The following is a 19589-nucleotide window of genomic DNA, read 5'->3' on the forward strand; positions in this document are numbered from 1 at the left end:
AAGTCTGTGCATCATCCCTCTTAGGTGCCATACTGCCATGGGAATGAGGGCATCAAGGTCCAGGAAATAAATAGTTCAATATTTTATTATATTAGAAAAATATAGGATAAGAAGAATAGTATTTTGATATTATATTTAGTCACAGAGATAAAATGGTAATTATCTAATTTTTAAAGATTTAAAAAACCCAAAATTGATGACATAATGATAAATATTTGAATGTTTAAGTCTAAAAGATAAAAACTGTGGGCCAAATATAATAGTGTCTACACATTATTTTTTATTTTTTTTGTCATTTTTGGTTTTTTTTATTTCTTCTGTAAATCCCACTAGAATAAAATAATTAAAAAACATAAAAAGAGAGAGAGAGAGACTGTTTTTTTTTCTCTCCAATTGTAGCCCTATATATTCTAAATATTGTTTGCTAGTTCTAGATTGAAAATTTCTAAAGTCTCTGCATTATCCCCCTTAGGTGCCATACTGCCATGGGAATGAGGGCATCAAGGTCCAGTATCAGGAAATAAATAGATCAACATATTTATGTATAATTTCGATATGTTGAAATTTGAAACACGTAACACATAGATTTAGAGTTCAACTGATGAAGGTGAAGCTAGGAAAACAATTAAGTAAAATTCGGAGGTTACATACCAGAAATGTGGACGTTAGTTACTAGATTTTCCAATTTATGTTGCCAATATTTTCCGATTTAGATATATTCAACCATGAGTCCATGATAGACGTGTCTAATGCTGTTTCACCTCTTACGATTGGTGCCTACGTAGATTCCCAACCTATCACCCTATCGGTCATGGCCACGTCCTAAATGAATAAGTTGCTCCTATGTTGCCATGCACTGACAGACTCCAAACAAGGAAGCATGATAACGAGAATCACTGTGTGCCGTGTGCCTGTATGGAAAATTGGAAACGTAGCAAACATAAGCGTACAACTACGCAAGTCACTGAAACAAAATAAGTATCGGTGTTTTCACAAGCAACTTGGAAGTATAATCGGTTTCTTCCAATATATATCCTTCTCTCTTCTCTTTCCTTCCACCTTCAACCCTACTCTTCTCACTTATCACCTCTTGGCACCACCGTTACTTCACTCTTCCAAAGTCTTTATCCGTCGACTATTTGACCCAATAAAATAATCTCTACCTTATCAAACTTCAGTAACTTCGGGAGTTGGGGGTATAGTATAGTGTTGTACCAGTAGTCTGCTGAGTGCTGCTACATTGACACAGAAAATTGACACATTTATCCGACACAATGATGTGGCAGATGATATATGTCTTGTATCATCGTGATACACATGTATCATTGTGATACATGACATGTATCATCCGCCACGTCATTGTGTCGGGTGAATGTGTCAATTTTCTGTGTCAGTGTAGAATTATTGGTAGTCTGCTACCCTTTTCAGGACTCATTTTTTTCTTGGCACCCAGTGTGACAATCTAAAAATACGTTCACAAGACTCGGCACAATCATTACACAAAGTTTCCCTTTTATTCATACCCATAAGAAAATTTTTATTCCCCACATACAACAAGGCAAAATAGGGAGGCCTAGCACAAATGTACATACCGTCTTGTTTTACAGTATGGTGACTGTTTCTTACTGGTTATGTGGACTTATTAAAGGTTATGTGGACTTATTAAAAAAAATAGCATTTTAAAGCTTAGCTTTCCGCAGTTCTAACTTGGCTATAGTCCCCAAATGGACTTCATCTGGGCCATCTGCAATTCTCAATGTTCTTGCGTGAGCCCAGAGATGTGCAAGAACGACATCAGAAGATACACCAGCAGCACCATGAACTTGAATTGCCAAGTCAATTACTTCTAGTGCCATTTTCGGGGCTGCAACCTGCTCAATTCACCCAGGAAATTACTACATTTTGAAGCTAATTAACAATTGAAAGAAAGAAGATATGCTCGTTGGCTATTGCACATTCTCAGTACCTTGGCCATAGCAATCTGTCCACGTGCTTTCTTGTTTCCAAGATGATCAAGCTGGTCTGCTGCATCTAAAACTAATAGCCGTGTCTTTTCCAGTTCTACTCGACACTGCAAAACAAACAAACCATAATAAGGGAGCTGAATAGAAACAATACTATCATCATCTGCATTTTTATCATGGACACATTGTTCCATACACTCAGTAGGAAAGAGCGTGCAGATAGATAGGCCACACCTCTTTACAGAGATTGTACCATTTAATCTGATGAACCATCAACAATCAGGTTCACTCTCAGCCAGGCAAATGAGGTAATATTTATCATTAGAAAAGATTCAGAAATGGTAAATTGTCAGTTTCAGATCATTCTGGAGCCATGACAGAAATGGTAATATTTGTTTTTAAGATTACATGCACCTCTGTATGGTGCTACATGATTGATTACGCAACATCCCAAACCCCTTTATTTATTATGGCCTCTTATTGAAAGCCAAGGACATTTCATTTTGTTCTCTTGAATATGAATTTGGTCTGCCACCTCAAACAATAAACATGCCATCTCAACAATTTCTTTAGAGTTGCTGAATTACCTTAGCGAGATCAGATAGGAATGAACCTTGCTGTGCAATCAACTTTCCAAACACTCTCCTTTCGATGGCCCTTTGCACCATAATTCGCATGGCACGCTCAGCAGCACCTATCAATCTCATACAATGGTGTAACCTTCCAGGTCCTAGCCGACCCTGCAAAATTTAAACAGAAATGTAAGAATGTCATCTATTTGGCTTCAAAAAAAGGACATCAAGGATCAAAATACTACAACATTAACAAAGACTAGCCTGCCAAATTCTATTTGTAGTGTCCCTAAAATCCCATCTCATCTTGCAGATACACACACTAGAATGTTCAACCCTCATGATCTCACCCTCATAATCTCAAGTGTATCGCTTAAGTTACAACCATTCTTAAATCTCCCTTAGTTAATTTTCTTTTCTTAATCAGGAGGAGCCTCCAAGAATGATCCACTTAGTTCCCAGTCCTACCATTTGTACACACTATTGACAATGCAACTGTGCTGCCACCCCAAAAATTAAACAATAAGGACGGGGGGCGAGAAACACTTACTATGCAGTTGGCAAACTAAATTTACACTTTACAGGCTGCCTAACCACTGTTACGTTACAAAAGGATTACACATATAATTCACCTGGGCAATCTCAAATCCTCGTCCTTCTCCCAGCAGAATATTTCCTGCTGGCACTCGTACATTCTCAAAGGACACTTCTGCATGCCCATGAGGTGCATCATCATAACCAAACACCAACAGTGGCCTCTTCACATGTACACCTGGAGTACTAATATCAACTAAGATCATAGATTGCTGCTTATGCCTCTCAGCAGTGAAGTCTGTTTTACCCTGCATAGTTGGAGTAAATAAATAACAAAAGAAATGAACTTCTCTAACCTACCATTTTCAAGCACTAGAAAAAAGATATTCATAAACCCAGAAACTAACCATAACTATCAGAAGTTTGCACCTAGGATCCATTGCTCCACTTGTCCACCACTTGTTGCCATTGACGATATATGAGTCACCTTGCCTGTGTATAAAGAAGATGAGCACAATACTTGATTGATTGAATGGATCTTCAAGAGAGTGTGCATTATAATGAATGCACAACGCTTGATTGATTGAATGCATCTTCAAGTGAGTTTGTTTAGAACGAATGCACAACACTTCATTGATTGAATGGATCTATAAGAGAGCGTGCATTAAAATAAATGCACAACACTTGATTGATTGAATGTATATACAAGTGAGCTTGTATTAGAATGAATACAAAACACTTGATTGATTGAAAGCATCCACAAGTGAGCATGCATTAGAATGAATACAAATTAAATGAATGTTGTTGGCGGTATTAGTATTATATGCCTTAAGGGGCAGTTTTATCTTTGCACCTGTTTTAGGTTTTATATAAATAATATATGAGGAGACCAGCTACTAGCTGAGCCGTCTCTCTCTTTCTGCTCTCTCACCATTACTCTCTTTCTCTCCTCTCTCTAATTGATGCTCTCAATTCTCTAACTTGGTATTAGAGCCACTTCTTAATTTTCCTTCTTCTAGTTCTTCTCTTTTTTTTGTTGGTTGCAATAACTCTGCTGGTTTGGTGGAAGGTTAGAGAAACTCTCCGCTCCTTATGTGTTTTGTTGTTTACTTGTGTGCTTTTGCGCCTAGATGATTTGAAATCGTTAGTATCTAGGGTTATATCCAATTTGTAATCGGTGTGGATTTCTACTTGTTTGGTTGTTTTGTGTAGTTGTGATTGGTGTGAATTGATTGTGTACTAGTGAGATCCACATCGAATTGGAGATTTTTTCTTTCTTTCTTGCTGAACAGTGACTTCTGTGTGGCTATTGTTGGTATTTTCTGGTGTGAACAATGGATAACGAAGTGAATCCTAAACCTGACTCTAAGTAGTCTTTATATTATGTCAACGATGATCTCGGTAAGCCCATTACTAATTTTCGTTTAAATGGGAACAATTATCTTTCACGGAGTTATGCTGTTGAACACTTTATTCATGCGAAAAACAAAATCTAAAATTCTTATTGATGATCGTCCGAATTCCATTGATCCTACTTATGAGGACTGGATGGCTTCTAATTCCATGGTTTTGACTTGGTTGTGGAAGAGTACGGAGCCAAAAATTCTTACTAATGTGCAGTTCTTACCCATGGCAAAATGGGTATGGTCACCATTGAAGGAGATGTATTCTCAAGAAAATAATATATCTCGAATTTATGATCTGTTTGAGTCTTTGTTCAAGAAAAACAAAGTGATCAACCTATTGATGAGTACTATAGGACTATGAAAGGACTATGGGAAGAGCTTTTGCTTTATCAACCATTTATAGTTGATTTGGAGAAGCAACGAGAACAACATGAACAATTTCAGGTTGCTTTGTTGCTGCATGGGCTGAATTCTGAGTATAGTGTTTACAAGGATCAAATTTTAGCAAATGAAATGATACCCTCTGCAGCATAAGCTTTTTTGCGTCTTAAGAGAAAGCGTTTGGAGCATGGTGAGTTTGTTTCTGTTGCTAAGGAGTCATCTGTCTTACTCTCTACTCCGAGTAATCGTGGTGGACGAGGAAGTTTTGGTGGTGGTAGAAGCTTTAATGGCCGTGGAGCTCGTGGTAATTTTGGTTTTGGTAGAGGTAACCGTGGTGGTTTTGGAGGACGTTGTGGTCGTGGGGATAGGTATGATGATACTGATGAGAGGAAGTGCACACATTGTGGTAAGGATGGTCACACTGAGCCATTTGGTGGGACAAACATGGGACGCCTACTTATGCCAATAATGTGTATGATCAGACTTTTGGGTCTTCCGCTGCTACACCTTATGTTGCTTATGACCCTTCTCCTGCTGAAGTTTTGGGTCAAATTTTGAATCATCTTAACTCTATTTCTATTCCTTCTGCAACACACACGACTACTACGACAAGTTCTGGTAAGTCTACTAGTTTGGCGGTACCTTCTTCATCTAGGATCATTGATCCAGGAGCTAGTGCTCATATGACCGGTAATCCCTCTTTTCTTTCTAATTTTGTGCCGACTAAGACTAGCATGACTTTAGTTGATGGTTCCTCGCGTCCTGTTCTTGGTACCGGTGTTCTTCGTCCTACAAAGTTCTTAGATTTGCAGTCGGGTCTTTATGTTCCTAATCTTTCATTTAATCTGGTCTCTATTAGTGAATTTACTAAGTCTTTACACTGTTCTATAACTTTTACTCCTACTGGTTGTGTGTTTCAGGACCTCAAGACGAAGATGACGATTGGTTCGGGGTATGAGCGTGATGGGTTATATGTATTGAATGTTGAAAAATCAAGTTCCGTTTCAGCTTTGAGTGCGTTTGTGTCTCCACTTTAGTGGCATCATCGTCTTGGTCATCCGTTGTTGGTTAAGTTGTGTCACTTACTTCCTAAGTTAAGTCCAGTATCTGTTTTAGATTGTGAAGCATGTTAGTTGGGAAAACACCATCATAATACGTTTCCCAGTAGGATTGATAAGAGGTCTTTGAGTCCTTTTGATGTAGTCCATACGCACATTTGGGGTCCTTCATGAAATAAAAGCTTATCTGGTTTCTTTTATTTTGTAGTGTTTGTTGATGATTTTCTAGAATGACATGACAATATTTGTTAAAGGATCGTACTGAGCTACCTCACTCTGTCCAATTTTTACAATGAAGTTGCAACTCAATTTGATAAAAAAATTAAAATTATTTGTTCTGACAATGTCTTAGAATATACTCAGTCTTGTGTGAGACATTTTTGTGAAGATCGAGCTGTTATTCATCAAACCACTTGTCCCCACACCTCTCAACAGAATGGATTTGTTGAATGCAAACTTCATCATTTACTAGATGTTACTCACACTATGATGTTCACCATGGGGGTTTCTAAGCCATATTGGAGTGATGTTGTTCTCATTGCTAATTATCTTATTAATCGTATTCCATTGTCTGTTCTTGATGGTCAGTCTCCTTTTGCGTTGATGTATCCTACTCAGTCATCTTATGGTTTGCCACCTCGAGTGTTTGGTTGTGTTGCTTTTGTTCATGTTTTAGGTCATAGTCATGACAAATTAGATCCCCGATCTATAAAGTGTGTTTTTGTGGGTTATTCACGTACTCAAAAAGGGTATCGATGTTATAGTCCTGTTCCTCGTCGATATTACGACAGTGCTGATGTTACTTTCTTTGAGTCTACTTCTATTTCTCTACAGAGGGGCAGTTGTTTGATCCAAATTTAGTGTCTTGTCGTGAGGGGGAGTTACTTAATTTGCTACCTCAACCAGTTGTTCCCATTCCAGTTGTTCCTTGTGAGGGGGAGTTACTTAATTTGCTACCTCAACCGGTTGTTCCCATTCCAGTTGTTCCTTGTGAGGAGGTGCCTCCCTCCCTAGTTGTACCTTCTGAGGAGGTGCCTCCCTCACCTGTTATGCCCTGTGCGGAGGGGCCTAGTCGTGTTCCTATTACGACCGTTAGGAGTCCATGCCTATTTATGCTCAATATCATCGTACTTTTCCTCGAAAGAAAGTTACTAATATTGAATTTGCCACTGTTACTACTGTTGAACCAGCTCTGAACCAGTTGTCATTTTCTTTAGAGGCTCCTTCGGTTTGTGTTGTACCTGCTGCTAAACAGACTAGGACTCATGTTGAACCTGTTGCTAAAAGGACTAGGTCTCAGGTTGAACTCATTGCTAAACGGATGGGGTCTAAGCCTTCTTATCCTCTATCGCTCAGTTTGTTTCGTTACACCGTGTTGCTCCTGGTTTTCGCACTTTTGCTTTGTCTGTGTCTTCTGTTTCGGTTCCCTTACCCAAGCACTAGCTTCTTCTGGCTGGACATTAGCCATGAAGGAGGAAATCTCAGCCCTTCATGAGAATAAGACTTGGGATCTTATGACTCTTCCACCAGGGAAGAACACAGTTGGATGTAGATAGGTTATCTCCCAGATGGTTTTGTTGAGCGTCTGAAGGCATGTTTGGTTGCTAAAGGATACACTCAGACATATGGGGTTGATTATATGGAGACATTTTCTCCTGTTCCTCAGTTTAACTCTATTAGGATTTTGCTTTCTGTTGTTGTGTGCAAGGGTTCGCCTCTTTATCAGCTTGGCATTAAAAATGCCTTCTTGCATTGTGTGTTACAAGAAGAGGTGTATATGGATCAGCCACCCGGGTTTGTTGATCCTGGACAGGAGAATATGGTGTGCAAGTTGAAAAAGGCTATTTATGGATTGAAGCAATGGTGTGCTTGGTTTGATAAGTTTAGTTATGTGGTTATCCAGTTTGGTTTTCATCGATCTGTCTCTAATCATTCTATGTTTGTTCAACATTCCGCGTCTGGCACTATTGTTCTTATTGTATATGTTGATGATATCATTATTTCTGGTAGTGATGCAACAGGTATTTCTGATTTGAAACGGTATTTGGGGCAACATTTTCACACGAAGGATTTAGGTCTCCTTCGGTACTTTCTTGGGATTGAGGTTGCTCGTTCCAGTGAAGGTATTAGTTTGTCGCAGCGTAAGTATGTGTCGGACCTTCTTGGATCGAAGCCTGTTGATACCCCTATGGATCCTACTGTGAAACTTCATGTCGAACAGGGGGAGGTGTTTTCTGATTTTGGTCGGTATCGTTGCCTTGTTGGTTGTCTTATCTATTTTATTGTGGCTCGTCCAAATATTACTTATGTAGTTGGAGTAGTTAGTAAGTTCATGCCTGCTCCACGTATTTCTCATTAGAAAGTTGTTATTCGTATTCTAAGATGAAAGGTTCTCCTAGTAATGGACTTCTTTATCGCCCTTCACCGACGCTAGATATTTGTGGGTTTTCAGATTGGGCAAGTGATCCTACAGATCGCCGGTCTACTTCTGGGTATTGTACATTTGTTGGAGGAAATTACTCACTTGGCGAAGTAAGAAACAAAGTGTTGTAGCTTGGTCCGGAGTATCATGCTATGGCTCACACAGCTTCTGAGATGATTTGGGTTCAGTCTCTACTGTTAGAAATGGGTGTTCATGCTCCTCCTATGTCTATGTTCTGTGACAATCAAGCTGCGATCCATATAGCTAGTAACCCAGTGTTCCATGAGCGTACCAAACATATCGAGGTTGATTGGCACTTCGTTCGTGATTTAATGATGTCCAAGCATATTGTTACTCCTTACGTGAAGTCTAGTGATCAGCTGGGTGATGTTCTTACCAAACCTTTGGCTCCTACTAGTTTTTCAACTGTGTTCCAAGCTGGGCATGTTTGATTTGTATGCTCCAGTTTGAGGGGGAGTTTTGGCGGTATTAGTATTATATGTCTTAAAGGGCAGTTTAGTCTTTGCACCTGTTTTAGGTTTTATATAAATAATATATGAGGAGACTAGCTACTAGCTGAGCCGTCTCTCTTTCTGCTCTCTCACCATGACTCTCTTTCTCTCCTCTCTCTAATTGATGCTCTCAATTCTCTAACTAATGTAAATTACTCAATTGATTGAATGCATATTCAATTCAACTGAGTTTGCTTTAGAATAAGTAACATTAGAAGATGAGGTAGACTTTATAACATTAGAATGACAAGGGTCGCCATTTGGAAACAATAAAATACTTTTAACAAACAACCTATTTTTGTTTCATTTTTTTTTCCTGATTAATATGAATAAGCAACCTCACTGTTACACACTTTGGAGATTTCAAAAGCATCTGAAATAGGGCTGGGAATCGGATAGGATATATCCAAAACCCGAATACCCCGGGTTTAGTATTACATGTATATCCCGATTAGCTATTCGGAATCGGGTTCAGATTCGGATGCGTTCAAAACCTGCAAACCTGACTATGTCGGATATTAATTATATTTACTACTTGAGAAAAATAAATTATAGTAGATTAATAATTAAAGAAATTTCTAAATTTAGGTTTGACCTTTAGCATAATATTAAAGGAGCTAGGTATAAATGAACATACAACTTTTAGGTCTATTTCCTAAATGCAATTCAAAAAGTTATTTGAAACAAGAAGTTAACCGGGTTTTGGATTTAGATATGGGTTCAACTATCTATTTCGAATTCGGGTTCAGTATCAATAATCAAACCCGAGTCGGCTTTGGGTTCGGTTTCAGATAAGTAAAAGTTAATCGGGTTAGGATTCGGATATACCTCTATCTGGCCTGAACCCGACCTGCTCTCTGCCCTAATCTGAAACTAAAGTTTTCTTTACAATGATGGGTGGCCTAGTTATACACAAATTTATAGACAAAAAAAAGTAGTATCCCTCAATGTTGAATTAAAGCTTTATTATATTCTAAATACCTAAAACTGACTTTTGAAACCAAATTTCAGTCACTATATGACAACAAAATATCAAACCTCGTGTACGGTGCAACTAAATCAGTTCGACATGACCAAGACCCGACTGCTAGATTGTTAAGATCCTAGGTTCAACCTAAGTTATATGCACCACCAATATGATGTGATATATTGGTACTAGAGCTTTATTGGACCCCGCAACAATAGTTACAAAGAAGGCTAGGTATGAAGGTGAAGGTAATGGTCAAACTTATGTATAATCGATCGAGAGAAAAGACCCATAAAATACAACAATATCACTCACCACCTGCTCTTATGCGGGTAATCCCATTTAAGGGTGGTCGGTTCTTGAATTTCAAGAGAATTTAGGCCAAAAATGTATAGGAGGGTGTTTGTGAGGAGCAACTCCTCACATTAGAGAACAATTACGTTTTACTAAATGATATAATGGTATATGTTTCACTGGAGACTAAAATCCTTACCAGTGGACAGTGGTTAGATGATTTGAACTCCTTTTATATTTGCTTCTTGCAAATATATCTGTTGGAAACTTAGAAAAAAGGAGTGCCATTGAAACATCAAAATATATTGAGTTTGTGATAGCAGTCTCTTTTTGAGTGTTTGGCCAGTATCCCTGAGATCCGTTCTAATCAATGAATACTACTCCAGATAATCATTAAGTTGTCTCGGCGGACTGCAATCAACAGGAAAAGTCGATGCATGTTTATTCTCGTAAGCAAGTCTCTCAAAAACACATCAACCTCAGTTTATAAAAGATTCAATCTTCATCATGCAACACCTTCTAAGAAAAGCATGTGTTGAATTTTCTTACATGTGAATTTGATGGAAGTATAAGAAGCGTTGGCAACTTCTGGAGACATATATATGTCATGCTGATGCTAATCCTTACAATATCTTGAAAAAGAAAAGAGAAATTCTAAATTGGAGTCTTTTTACGATGTTAAAAATGAAAAAAAGATGATCTGTTGCTTTGCTTGATACGGAATCCATGAGTTCAGAGCCGTGGAATTAATAATCTCTATATAACATTTACCTTGTAGAAACTACGTTCACATATGCTTTAAACTCCCTATATACTCTGGTGCATTATATCCTTCTACTCTACCGATGAGTACGAACTACAGGTTAGGGAAGCCGACATGCAATATTGATGATTATAAAATATGTTCTGCAATATCAATTTTATATTCACAAACCAACCTTGTAATTGAACACTCAATATTGGTTGCATCAGAGGATGCCACGTGTGGTTCTGTCATTGCAAATCCAGACCGGATCTTCCCTTCAAGTAAAGGAACTAGCCACTCCTGTAGTTGCTCTTTAGTTCCATACCGCAGTAATACCTAATGTAGAGTAGCAAAGTTTGAGAAAACTTGAATGATCCACAAAAATGACTACATGTAGACTTCAGAGAATATATTCTAGAAACAATAGCAAATTCATGCCAGTAACAGTACTTCTCTTTTGTTTTTGTTTACTCTATAACCATGCTTAGTAACATGATTAAATGGATCAGATGTTAATAAAAATTGACTCAGCAACTAGAGGTTACTGCATCTCGGAAAAATTCAAAAACTAATTAGGCGAATTCCTCCAACCAAAAGATACCCGGGTATGATATATTTCAAAAACTTAAAACCTAGCCTCATGAATACTTGCAATTATCGTCAACAGAAATACGACACAAAACATACATGTGAAAGAAACTTCAACATATTTATACTCAAAAACAACAAAAGATTGTATTACCTCCATATTTCCTGTGTCAGGTGCATTACAGTTAAAGATTTGAGGAGCCCAAACTGAACGACCCATGATCTCACAAAGGTACCCATACTCGAGGTTTGAGAGCCCTGCTCCCAATAAGCGATCGTTCTGATCCTTTTGACTTGTAAGATGAGAAAGTAATTCTTTTGCTCTAATAGCACTGTCCAACTGTACATCATACAGCAAAAGCCATGCCTTAATAACTGATTCTATGTTGTTACTAATTTGTGGTGCAAAATATAAAATTTCTGGGATAACAAAAACAAGATATGAAGTCCTATTTTCTGTGTGACTAAGAAAATCAAGACTTAGAAGAAGTAACTAGAAACCAAAGAGGAAGCATGTACCGGTATCCACAAGTTCCATAAGCCTTCCTTCTTTGCCAGCTCCTTTAAGTTTTCCTCCTCTGGGTGTATAGTCCAACGCATGCTGGACTGAGCAAGTTTATAGAAATCATTTTCCATGGGATATACGTGATTCTCCATGAACGTGAGCAATTTATTTCTCAATTCCAAGACTTTTTGGCTTGGAACAAACCTTCCTGCTTCAACTTGGCCTTCCCTCTTATTTTCATATGCTTTTAAATAAGCTCCAGCAACAGAATTATCTAGAGGTTGAAAAAGGAATAATGACTTTAGGTAAGTGTTGAACATGCAACTATATTAACATACTGACATGACACTAGCAAACACGGCTAAGAGCTTAACTTGCACCAAAGCTAAGGTTTGAAATATATTTAATTGCATTCCCAATGATTTTCAACACATTGATTAATTAAATACAAAAATTGGTCATGTGCCCATGAGTGTGTCCTGGGCGGAATTGGTCAGAACTTGTAGATGACAAATCAATTTGACAAGCCACTCAAAGAAGCGCATAATGGACGTGTTAAAGCTTGATTATTGTGAGGATGATCTCTGACACACTAGAAAAGTGCTAGGCTTTGATGTTGAACCTATTTCCAAGCCTGTGTTGATTTTGGGTTCAACAACCTTGTTCTGAAGCAAAGAACACACCTCACACTAGAATCACAAAGAAAATGTTTCTCTAGAACGAACAAATTTTATTCAATTCTAACTATTTAATAGGAATAACACAACTTTTAAAACTAAAACTCCTAATCTTTGCACAACTCCTAATTTACCTAAAACTCTAAAATTTCTTCTTTAGAATAACTCTAGGACACAAAGATATCAACGTATCAGTTAAGTCATTTCTGAAAATATAAAGAAAAAGAAAAAAGAAAAAAGAAAACATTTTGGGTTTAAAACACCCAATACTGCATCAAATCATTAATGTACGCACCAATCAGTTCGTTCTCAGTTCTCACATATCTAACCTAATCAAGTTTGGGTTTCAAGCTTACAGTACATCACCTTCCAAATTTTAATACTATTTTAAGTTTTAACATGGTTGGAGATGTTAGAATGAGTTGGAGCTCATCCTCACAAAACATCAATCTTCCATTTAGTATGTTGAATAGATTGGCATGGTTTTCATTAGATCTCAACCTTATAGGCACCCACACTAGCGCTTTCCCATGCCTGTGTGACTATGACACTCCCGAAACTAACAAAAATTACACCTTTCAAGACACACCGGCGTGCATTCGGCAAGTCTTGTGCCTCAACCACACTGGCAAGCCTTTGGCACACAATGTGCTGACATTCTCCTCGTCATATGTTCGTCCTTCATTACAAATCTTAAAACATGTTGGCATGCCTTCCAAACGTCTTTGTTTGCTTTGACCATATGTTAGTCTGATCCAACATGCCTTGCGTTTCAGCGGCATCATGGAAGCTCTTTGGCACATTCTATGTAAAAGCCTATTTTAGACAAAAGAAAATCTCTTTCTTTGATCCAACATATCCTTTTTCACTGCTCACTAGTCACATCTGGAAGGTCACATAAAGAGTTTCTTATGAATTTTTTTTATTATCAGAACTGACTTCTGGATAAAAGTATATGATATTTTCAACTTTTAAGAACCTAAAAAGCACACCAATTTCTCTCTGTAATATGTAACATCCTCTCTCTTTCACACATTTATTGTTATTTTTCTACCTCCTACTTTTATGGACAGTGGATAAGTGTAATCAGAAATGATAATGTGGTAGGCTAAGCCAGTGTTAAACATCTTCCCTATATCACCAAGGTTCCATTTCTAGAAATTAGTCACGAGATCTTATGTGTTCCTCATACTAAAAACAAAGAGAACTTTAACCCTAGGATATTAATGATCTGGAAAAGTATCACCAAAATACTATAAGAAACCAAATTACCCACTATAGGTGGCTGATCAGGAAGCACAGATTTCCTATTGATAAATAGCCATGCAGAATCCATCAATGTATTAGCGCCTCTTTCTGCATTCTGAGCACGTTCACCACCTGAAGCATTACCCTGATAATTTTATAAGTATTAGATGGAAAAAAAGTACGACCCATATGGTGTATTTCATTTTTTAACATATAACTTCCAACTAACATACCAGAATCCATCTGTGATACACCCCTGCATAGATTGATGCCCCACGGAACAAGGAAAAGGCAACATAGAACTTCCAGTTTTCTAACGGCCACGGTTTTGCCTAGAATTTAAAATTTACAGTGAGAGGTAAGACATTCCAGGAACTTGAAAACAAGCAAGGATTAATCTAGGCATACCATAGACGACACATTGAAAAAAGTTCAGAAACAGGGAGACATATTTTTAAACAATCAAAATAAAAGTTCTACTCTAAGAATATTGACTGAAATCATTTATTCAATGACTGCTATAGTGCTATGGCTTCCCCACCGCCCAGGAGGAGAAACAAATGAGTCAGTCAAGAATATTTTACATCCTGGAGGAGATTCTATGTGAAAATCAGATCCCATTACTAATCCTTCACCTTTCATGGGGACAACATGTACTGTTTTTCCATGCTTCGATCCGCAATCCCCCTTGTCTATTCAATTTGTACCTCTTGATCAAACTAATGAATCTCAAAAACATCTGAAAAGAAAAATATAAATGGGTAAAAGAACGATCTGCTACTTACAGATGCAGAGCAGTATTTTGCTAGGTACTCTGCCTGGGGAGGAATCCCTTCAGGAGTTCCCCTGGTTTCAAAACCACTATATAATTTATCTAGTCGTATATCCACAACGTAAGACTGCCACCAAAAAAAGTCAAAACAAACTCAAGTTTGTTAGTTTCATACTGCTAGACAGCTATGTACATATGTCATCACACCTAGATTTCATTGATCAAAGAAGTACAAGTTGAGTGTAATAGAAGCCAGCAGGAATCTTTTTTAACAAGAAACATTACCACACAGTTGTATGCAACGTCACACATTTGGTTTCCAAGGGTTGACAGTTCCCAATCAAGAATACCAATCACCCGATCCTGCTCATGAAAGAACAGCTCATTAGGAAGTGGTTTGCATAATTGGATGGAGTTCCATGAAACATTTAATTCACTGAGCCATCGCGTTCCTATCACAATACATCACATTAGGATCCATCTCTGAAAAATTGCATAGTTCCATGGATTAGGATTATGAGGGTGCGCTCACCAAAAAAAAGTGTTCAAAAAACCTCGGTGTGCCTCCTACAAAGTACAGTTTGGCACGTCATGAAGTACAAAATGATAACTTTTATTTTTTGGATCTAGTATTTGTCTCACTGGTCTCACTTGAAAGGTCTGGTAAAAAAATGTTCCAAATATATACTTTTTGTTCAAAACCAACTTGCAATCAATGTCAGTTTGAATGTAAAAATCTAAAAAAAAAAGGTACAACAAATCTCCTCTTTCCCAACTGTGCCCCTTTTTTTTTATCAGCAAAATGTGTGGGCAAGCCTGTTTTTAAAAGAGATCAGTAACTCGATTGTGTGCAAGGGGTGGTTTCAACCCCATACCTCTGGTATCATCGCCCAAAGGTTTTACCAACTGAGCTACCTGGCACTAACCAACTGTGCCCCTTTATCCTTTTATACATTGATTTTGAATTTCTCCTCTTCTGTCTCTGCCCTTTTTTCAGACCTTATGTATTCACAGACTACGTCATTGCAACTTAACCTCCTATCTACACTCAACACGTGATTCGAGAAAACCAAGAAACCAAAACCGTTGAATCATTTGTTGTCACAAAGCTTAACTTGTGAATGTCACCAGTATTTCTTCTTCTTCTTCTTATTATTATTATTATTATTTATCCCTCCAAAGCTGGTGTTCTTGTATAACTGTTTTCAACAAATAAATGTCCAAACTGTCTAATCCGTATCTTATCTATTATGTATTTATGTTTAATTGCACAGAGTGATACTGATCCTTTATAGTATCCAGGTAAGGCCAGGAGTTGAAATGCATAAACGTCCATGTTAAGCATTTGGTGGCCAGATAAAGGGTGTTACAAGAAATTTATTTGAAATGTTTGAAGGTACATACTAACATACCTCAATGGGGTGGAAAACAAGATTATCAAGCCGGAAGTCACCGTGAACTAAGCCTCCGCTAGTAACTGAAGAATCCTCAAAAGGGACATGCTGCCTTAACCATTGAATTAAATCTAGCATCTTTGGATTTCGTTCAGGTTTACCGTCACCTGTTGAAGCAATATATTGCTTTGCCCACCTCTCAACCTGAGATAGGAAATATTTAAAATTTACATTTATTGGCATATTGATGTAGCAAGACTTTACAAACGCATGAAAAGCATATTTTTAAACACATTCTTCAAGAGATGCACATTCTCCCTAGTGTTAAATTAGCAAATAAATGCACTGAGAGCATTGATGTAAGCAGATACCAATTTAAAATTGAATGATACAACTAAAGTTTTGCAACTAAGACATACCCAGAGTAGGAATCTACTTTAGGTGGCCTATGGATATTTGCTTTTATAATTCTAATAGATCTTACACTTCCAGCATAGCTAAGTTGTTTGTGTATTGAGTTACCTGTCTCTTGCAATAGTTGTCCCGGCGTCCATAGTTTCTTAAACCAATGGTATCCACATTAACACTGTGTAAAGAAGCTAAAGTTTTGGACATTTCAAGGTATATAGCTCTCCTCCTGTTAGGTGGTACTCCCTGATCATTTAGAAAAAGAGAAATTACCTTCAAATGAAAACAAATGTGACAATAGCGACTCTAAGCACAAAGACAAAAGCTAATGCCACCAGCAAAAGTAAATAGAATAATGATTGTCAGGATTCAGACCGCACCTTATCCAGAGTCAAAATATGAATTTTTATTCTTTTTTATTTTTCATTTTCTTTTTTGCTAGATCCCTAAATTCATCATACCTTGCACTTAAGAAAATATGAAAGGCATAATTGTCAGAAAACATCTTACTGGTAGTGCAGGATCTAAGAATATCCGTCCCTCTAAGAACTCCATGATGTAAAAATCAGTTCCAATTACACTTGGATCTGTACACAGGCAAAAGACTTTAGGAACAGGAACGTCTGTGTGATCACCCAATGCCTTGAGAACCTGTGGCATCATTATAGATTTAAAGTCAAATATCTCAAACCACAAATCGACAATATAACATTTCAAAAGGCCATAAAGTCAGCCCTACACTACTACAATTCACACCATTATCCTCATTCACTGTTGTATTATATTTCTTTTAGGAATGGGGCCTTAGATAGTGAAGATTATGCAAAGTGCAAATGTCCCTGCAAGGCAAATTATAATATGCACAAGATAGGGTAACCCTTCTTCTACAAAATGTCATTCGACCTAGCGGCATTGTCAATATTCACAAGAATTTTGTAGATTTTGCAGCAATTTCTTATTAAGGGATTAGTGCTACAACTCATCCCTCCTTTCTAGTTTTGCAAGCTTCAACTCTTTGGTAATGCACTCACTTTTATTAGTTGCTTCTGATTTTGACATTGAGCTTGCTCAAAATCCGAGACTCCAAGAGTATTTTCGTTATAATTGGATGTTATTTAATAAAATTATTAAGAAAAGCATAACTTGCATTGTTTTCATGTGTAGGCTACAACTGCTAAATTAATTTGTGGTTTGCTCATCTCTATATCCTCTTCATTGTTCCACGCCACTTTTCACTATACTAGTTACTCATTCCACAAATAATACTATCATCAACATTTGAGACTAATTTATTTTCAATTAATTATAGAAGTAAAATATGTAAAGTTACTTGAAATTCCCTATCAATAGCATGAGCAGATTGAAGCAATTGACCAGAAGGCTTCTTCCTCAAAACATAACGCGTAATCGAATCGCCACCTGAACTAACAACTTCTATAAGATAAGTAGGATTGGATTGGCCATGTCCAAACTGAAATCAAAACAAACTCAATATTAGAACACCTCTTAACAATAATAAAAATAAAAAAATAAAACAGACCTGAGAAAGATTGATTTTGGAAGGAGAAGAAGGAAAGCCAAGGATATTGGATTTGGCATATTGGATCAAAGAATCAAGATTGAATTCGTGAGCTGATTTGACAACACCCACAAGCTCAGATGTTTTTGAAGCCATGAAAATTTGAGGTTGAAAAAAAGTGTTTGAAGAAATGTGTGAGAGAGATGGAAAAGGAAGTAATCCAAGTTTTGTTTTGTTTTTTTGCCAAGTGTAAACGAGGAAAGTGATTTGATGATGGTACGTGGGATTGGGTCTTTTGTATTTCTTGAAATTAACGAAAAAAAAAATGGATAAGATGGTATATGCTTTTGTTATGATGATACAGTTAGAAAGTTCTGTTTTCTGTTTTAGAAAGTACAAAGTGTAGCATGCCATTTGCCATTTGTCATTTGTGATGCTTCATCTGATGAGGGGGTGGGTGTGAATGTGTGATGGAAAAGAACAATTATGTCCATTCTGATTTCGTAGAAAAACAACAATACAACAATATTGATTTGTTGATTAAATTAGGCCGGATATGTACAACAATACAAAGGCTTAAATTGTTTTACGTAATTTACATGAATGCTCATATACGTGTTTGTCGTTTGACAGTCGGACTGCAGTAACATGCAGGACTGCAGGAGTATTGAATCCATATGGGTGGGTAGAAACAGTTTGCTAGAACAAAAATCTATGTCCATGGAAATTACTCGATCTGTTGTTTGCATTGGAAGTTAGATAATAATTGTGTAGGGTTCTTGAAAACCAAAGAGATTAGAATGATCTTTGCTACTTTACGGTACGTAGTAATGATGTTGAAGCTGAAATTTTTACGCTGCCTAATAGAATTTGTATATGGGAAGTTGCACAAGCAACAGGAGAGCTAGAGTTTGTCTTTAGAGCTAAACTACAAATGAACCTTCGTTTGGATGTCATCCTTGAAGGCGATCTACATAGTGATGATTGTAGACATTAATGTAGAATGGTTTTAAAGACTAGCTAGGGATAAGTCATATGCAAAACAGTAATTATAGGCGAATCTGCTAATCCAACCTGCTTAAGAATAAGTTAAATTTTTTGAGCTACTCAAATTTGTCGACTTATAATTATGAGATGAAACTGTAATGAATTAATGAATTATTACTCAGTCCGATCTAATAAAACAAATAAAAGAAAATATACAACTCAATTGGAGAACACCACACGCCATCTAGGCCGCTATTATGCATTTAGGTCCATCAGGAGGTGATTGATGTGCAACATCAAATCCTAGCTGCCCTATGTCCTAGAGTACTTTCACCAATTCAGGAGAAAAAAAAACCGATTTCAATTTAATTTCGTTATAACCACTACAGTGAATTTGTTAACTATAGTTGGTTTTGATAATGGATAGGAGATATTTAGGGGGAAATTCATGATGGATGGACAAAATTCCAACTAATTTTCCAAAAACCACTCAACTATGGCTAAGTTTAGAGAAGTAAACTAACTAGGACAACGACATTTTGCCTTATAGTTAGAGTCTCTATAGATAGATTTAGTGGTAGTTAATTTGTTTCTAAATCAAGGATATAAATAGGCCAAATAATGTTCATTCTCTAC

The 19589-nt window shown here is 37.1% G+C and overlaps 1 protein-coding gene across 1 annotated transcript; it reads right to left on the bottom strand.

The window, feature by feature from the left end:
* Positions 1 to 1495: 1495 nt before the first annotated feature.
* On the bottom strand, positions 1496 to 18434 carry IBR3 (acyl-CoA dehydrogenase-like protein). The gene is made up of 17 exons (XM_086589075.1): positions 17988 to 18434; positions 17778 to 17918; positions 16958 to 17098; positions 16562 to 16693; positions 16058 to 16243; positions 14931 to 15008; positions 14659 to 14772; positions 14107 to 14205; positions 13898 to 14018; positions 11963 to 12222; positions 11598 to 11783; positions 11049 to 11191; positions 3478 to 3562; positions 3169 to 3378; positions 2552 to 2704; positions 1967 to 2071; positions 1496 to 1871 (listed from the first exon to the last, which is right to left on the bottom strand). The coding sequence occupies exons 1-17, from the start codon at positions 18378 to 18380 to the stop codon at positions 1680 to 1682; spliced, it is 2739 nt and encodes a 912-aa protein (XP_086445201.1). The 5' UTR covers positions 18381 to 18434; the 3' UTR covers positions 1496 to 1679.
* Between the last annotated feature and the right edge of the window lie 1155 nt (positions 18435 to 19589).

The sequence above is a fragment of the Coptis chinensis genome, chromosome 2, assembly GCF_015680905.1.
Source record: "Coptis chinensis isolate HL-2020 chromosome 2, ASM1568090v1, whole genome shotgun sequence".
Taxonomy (NCBI): domain Eukaryota; kingdom Viridiplantae; phylum Streptophyta; class Magnoliopsida; order Ranunculales; family Ranunculaceae; genus Coptis; species Coptis chinensis.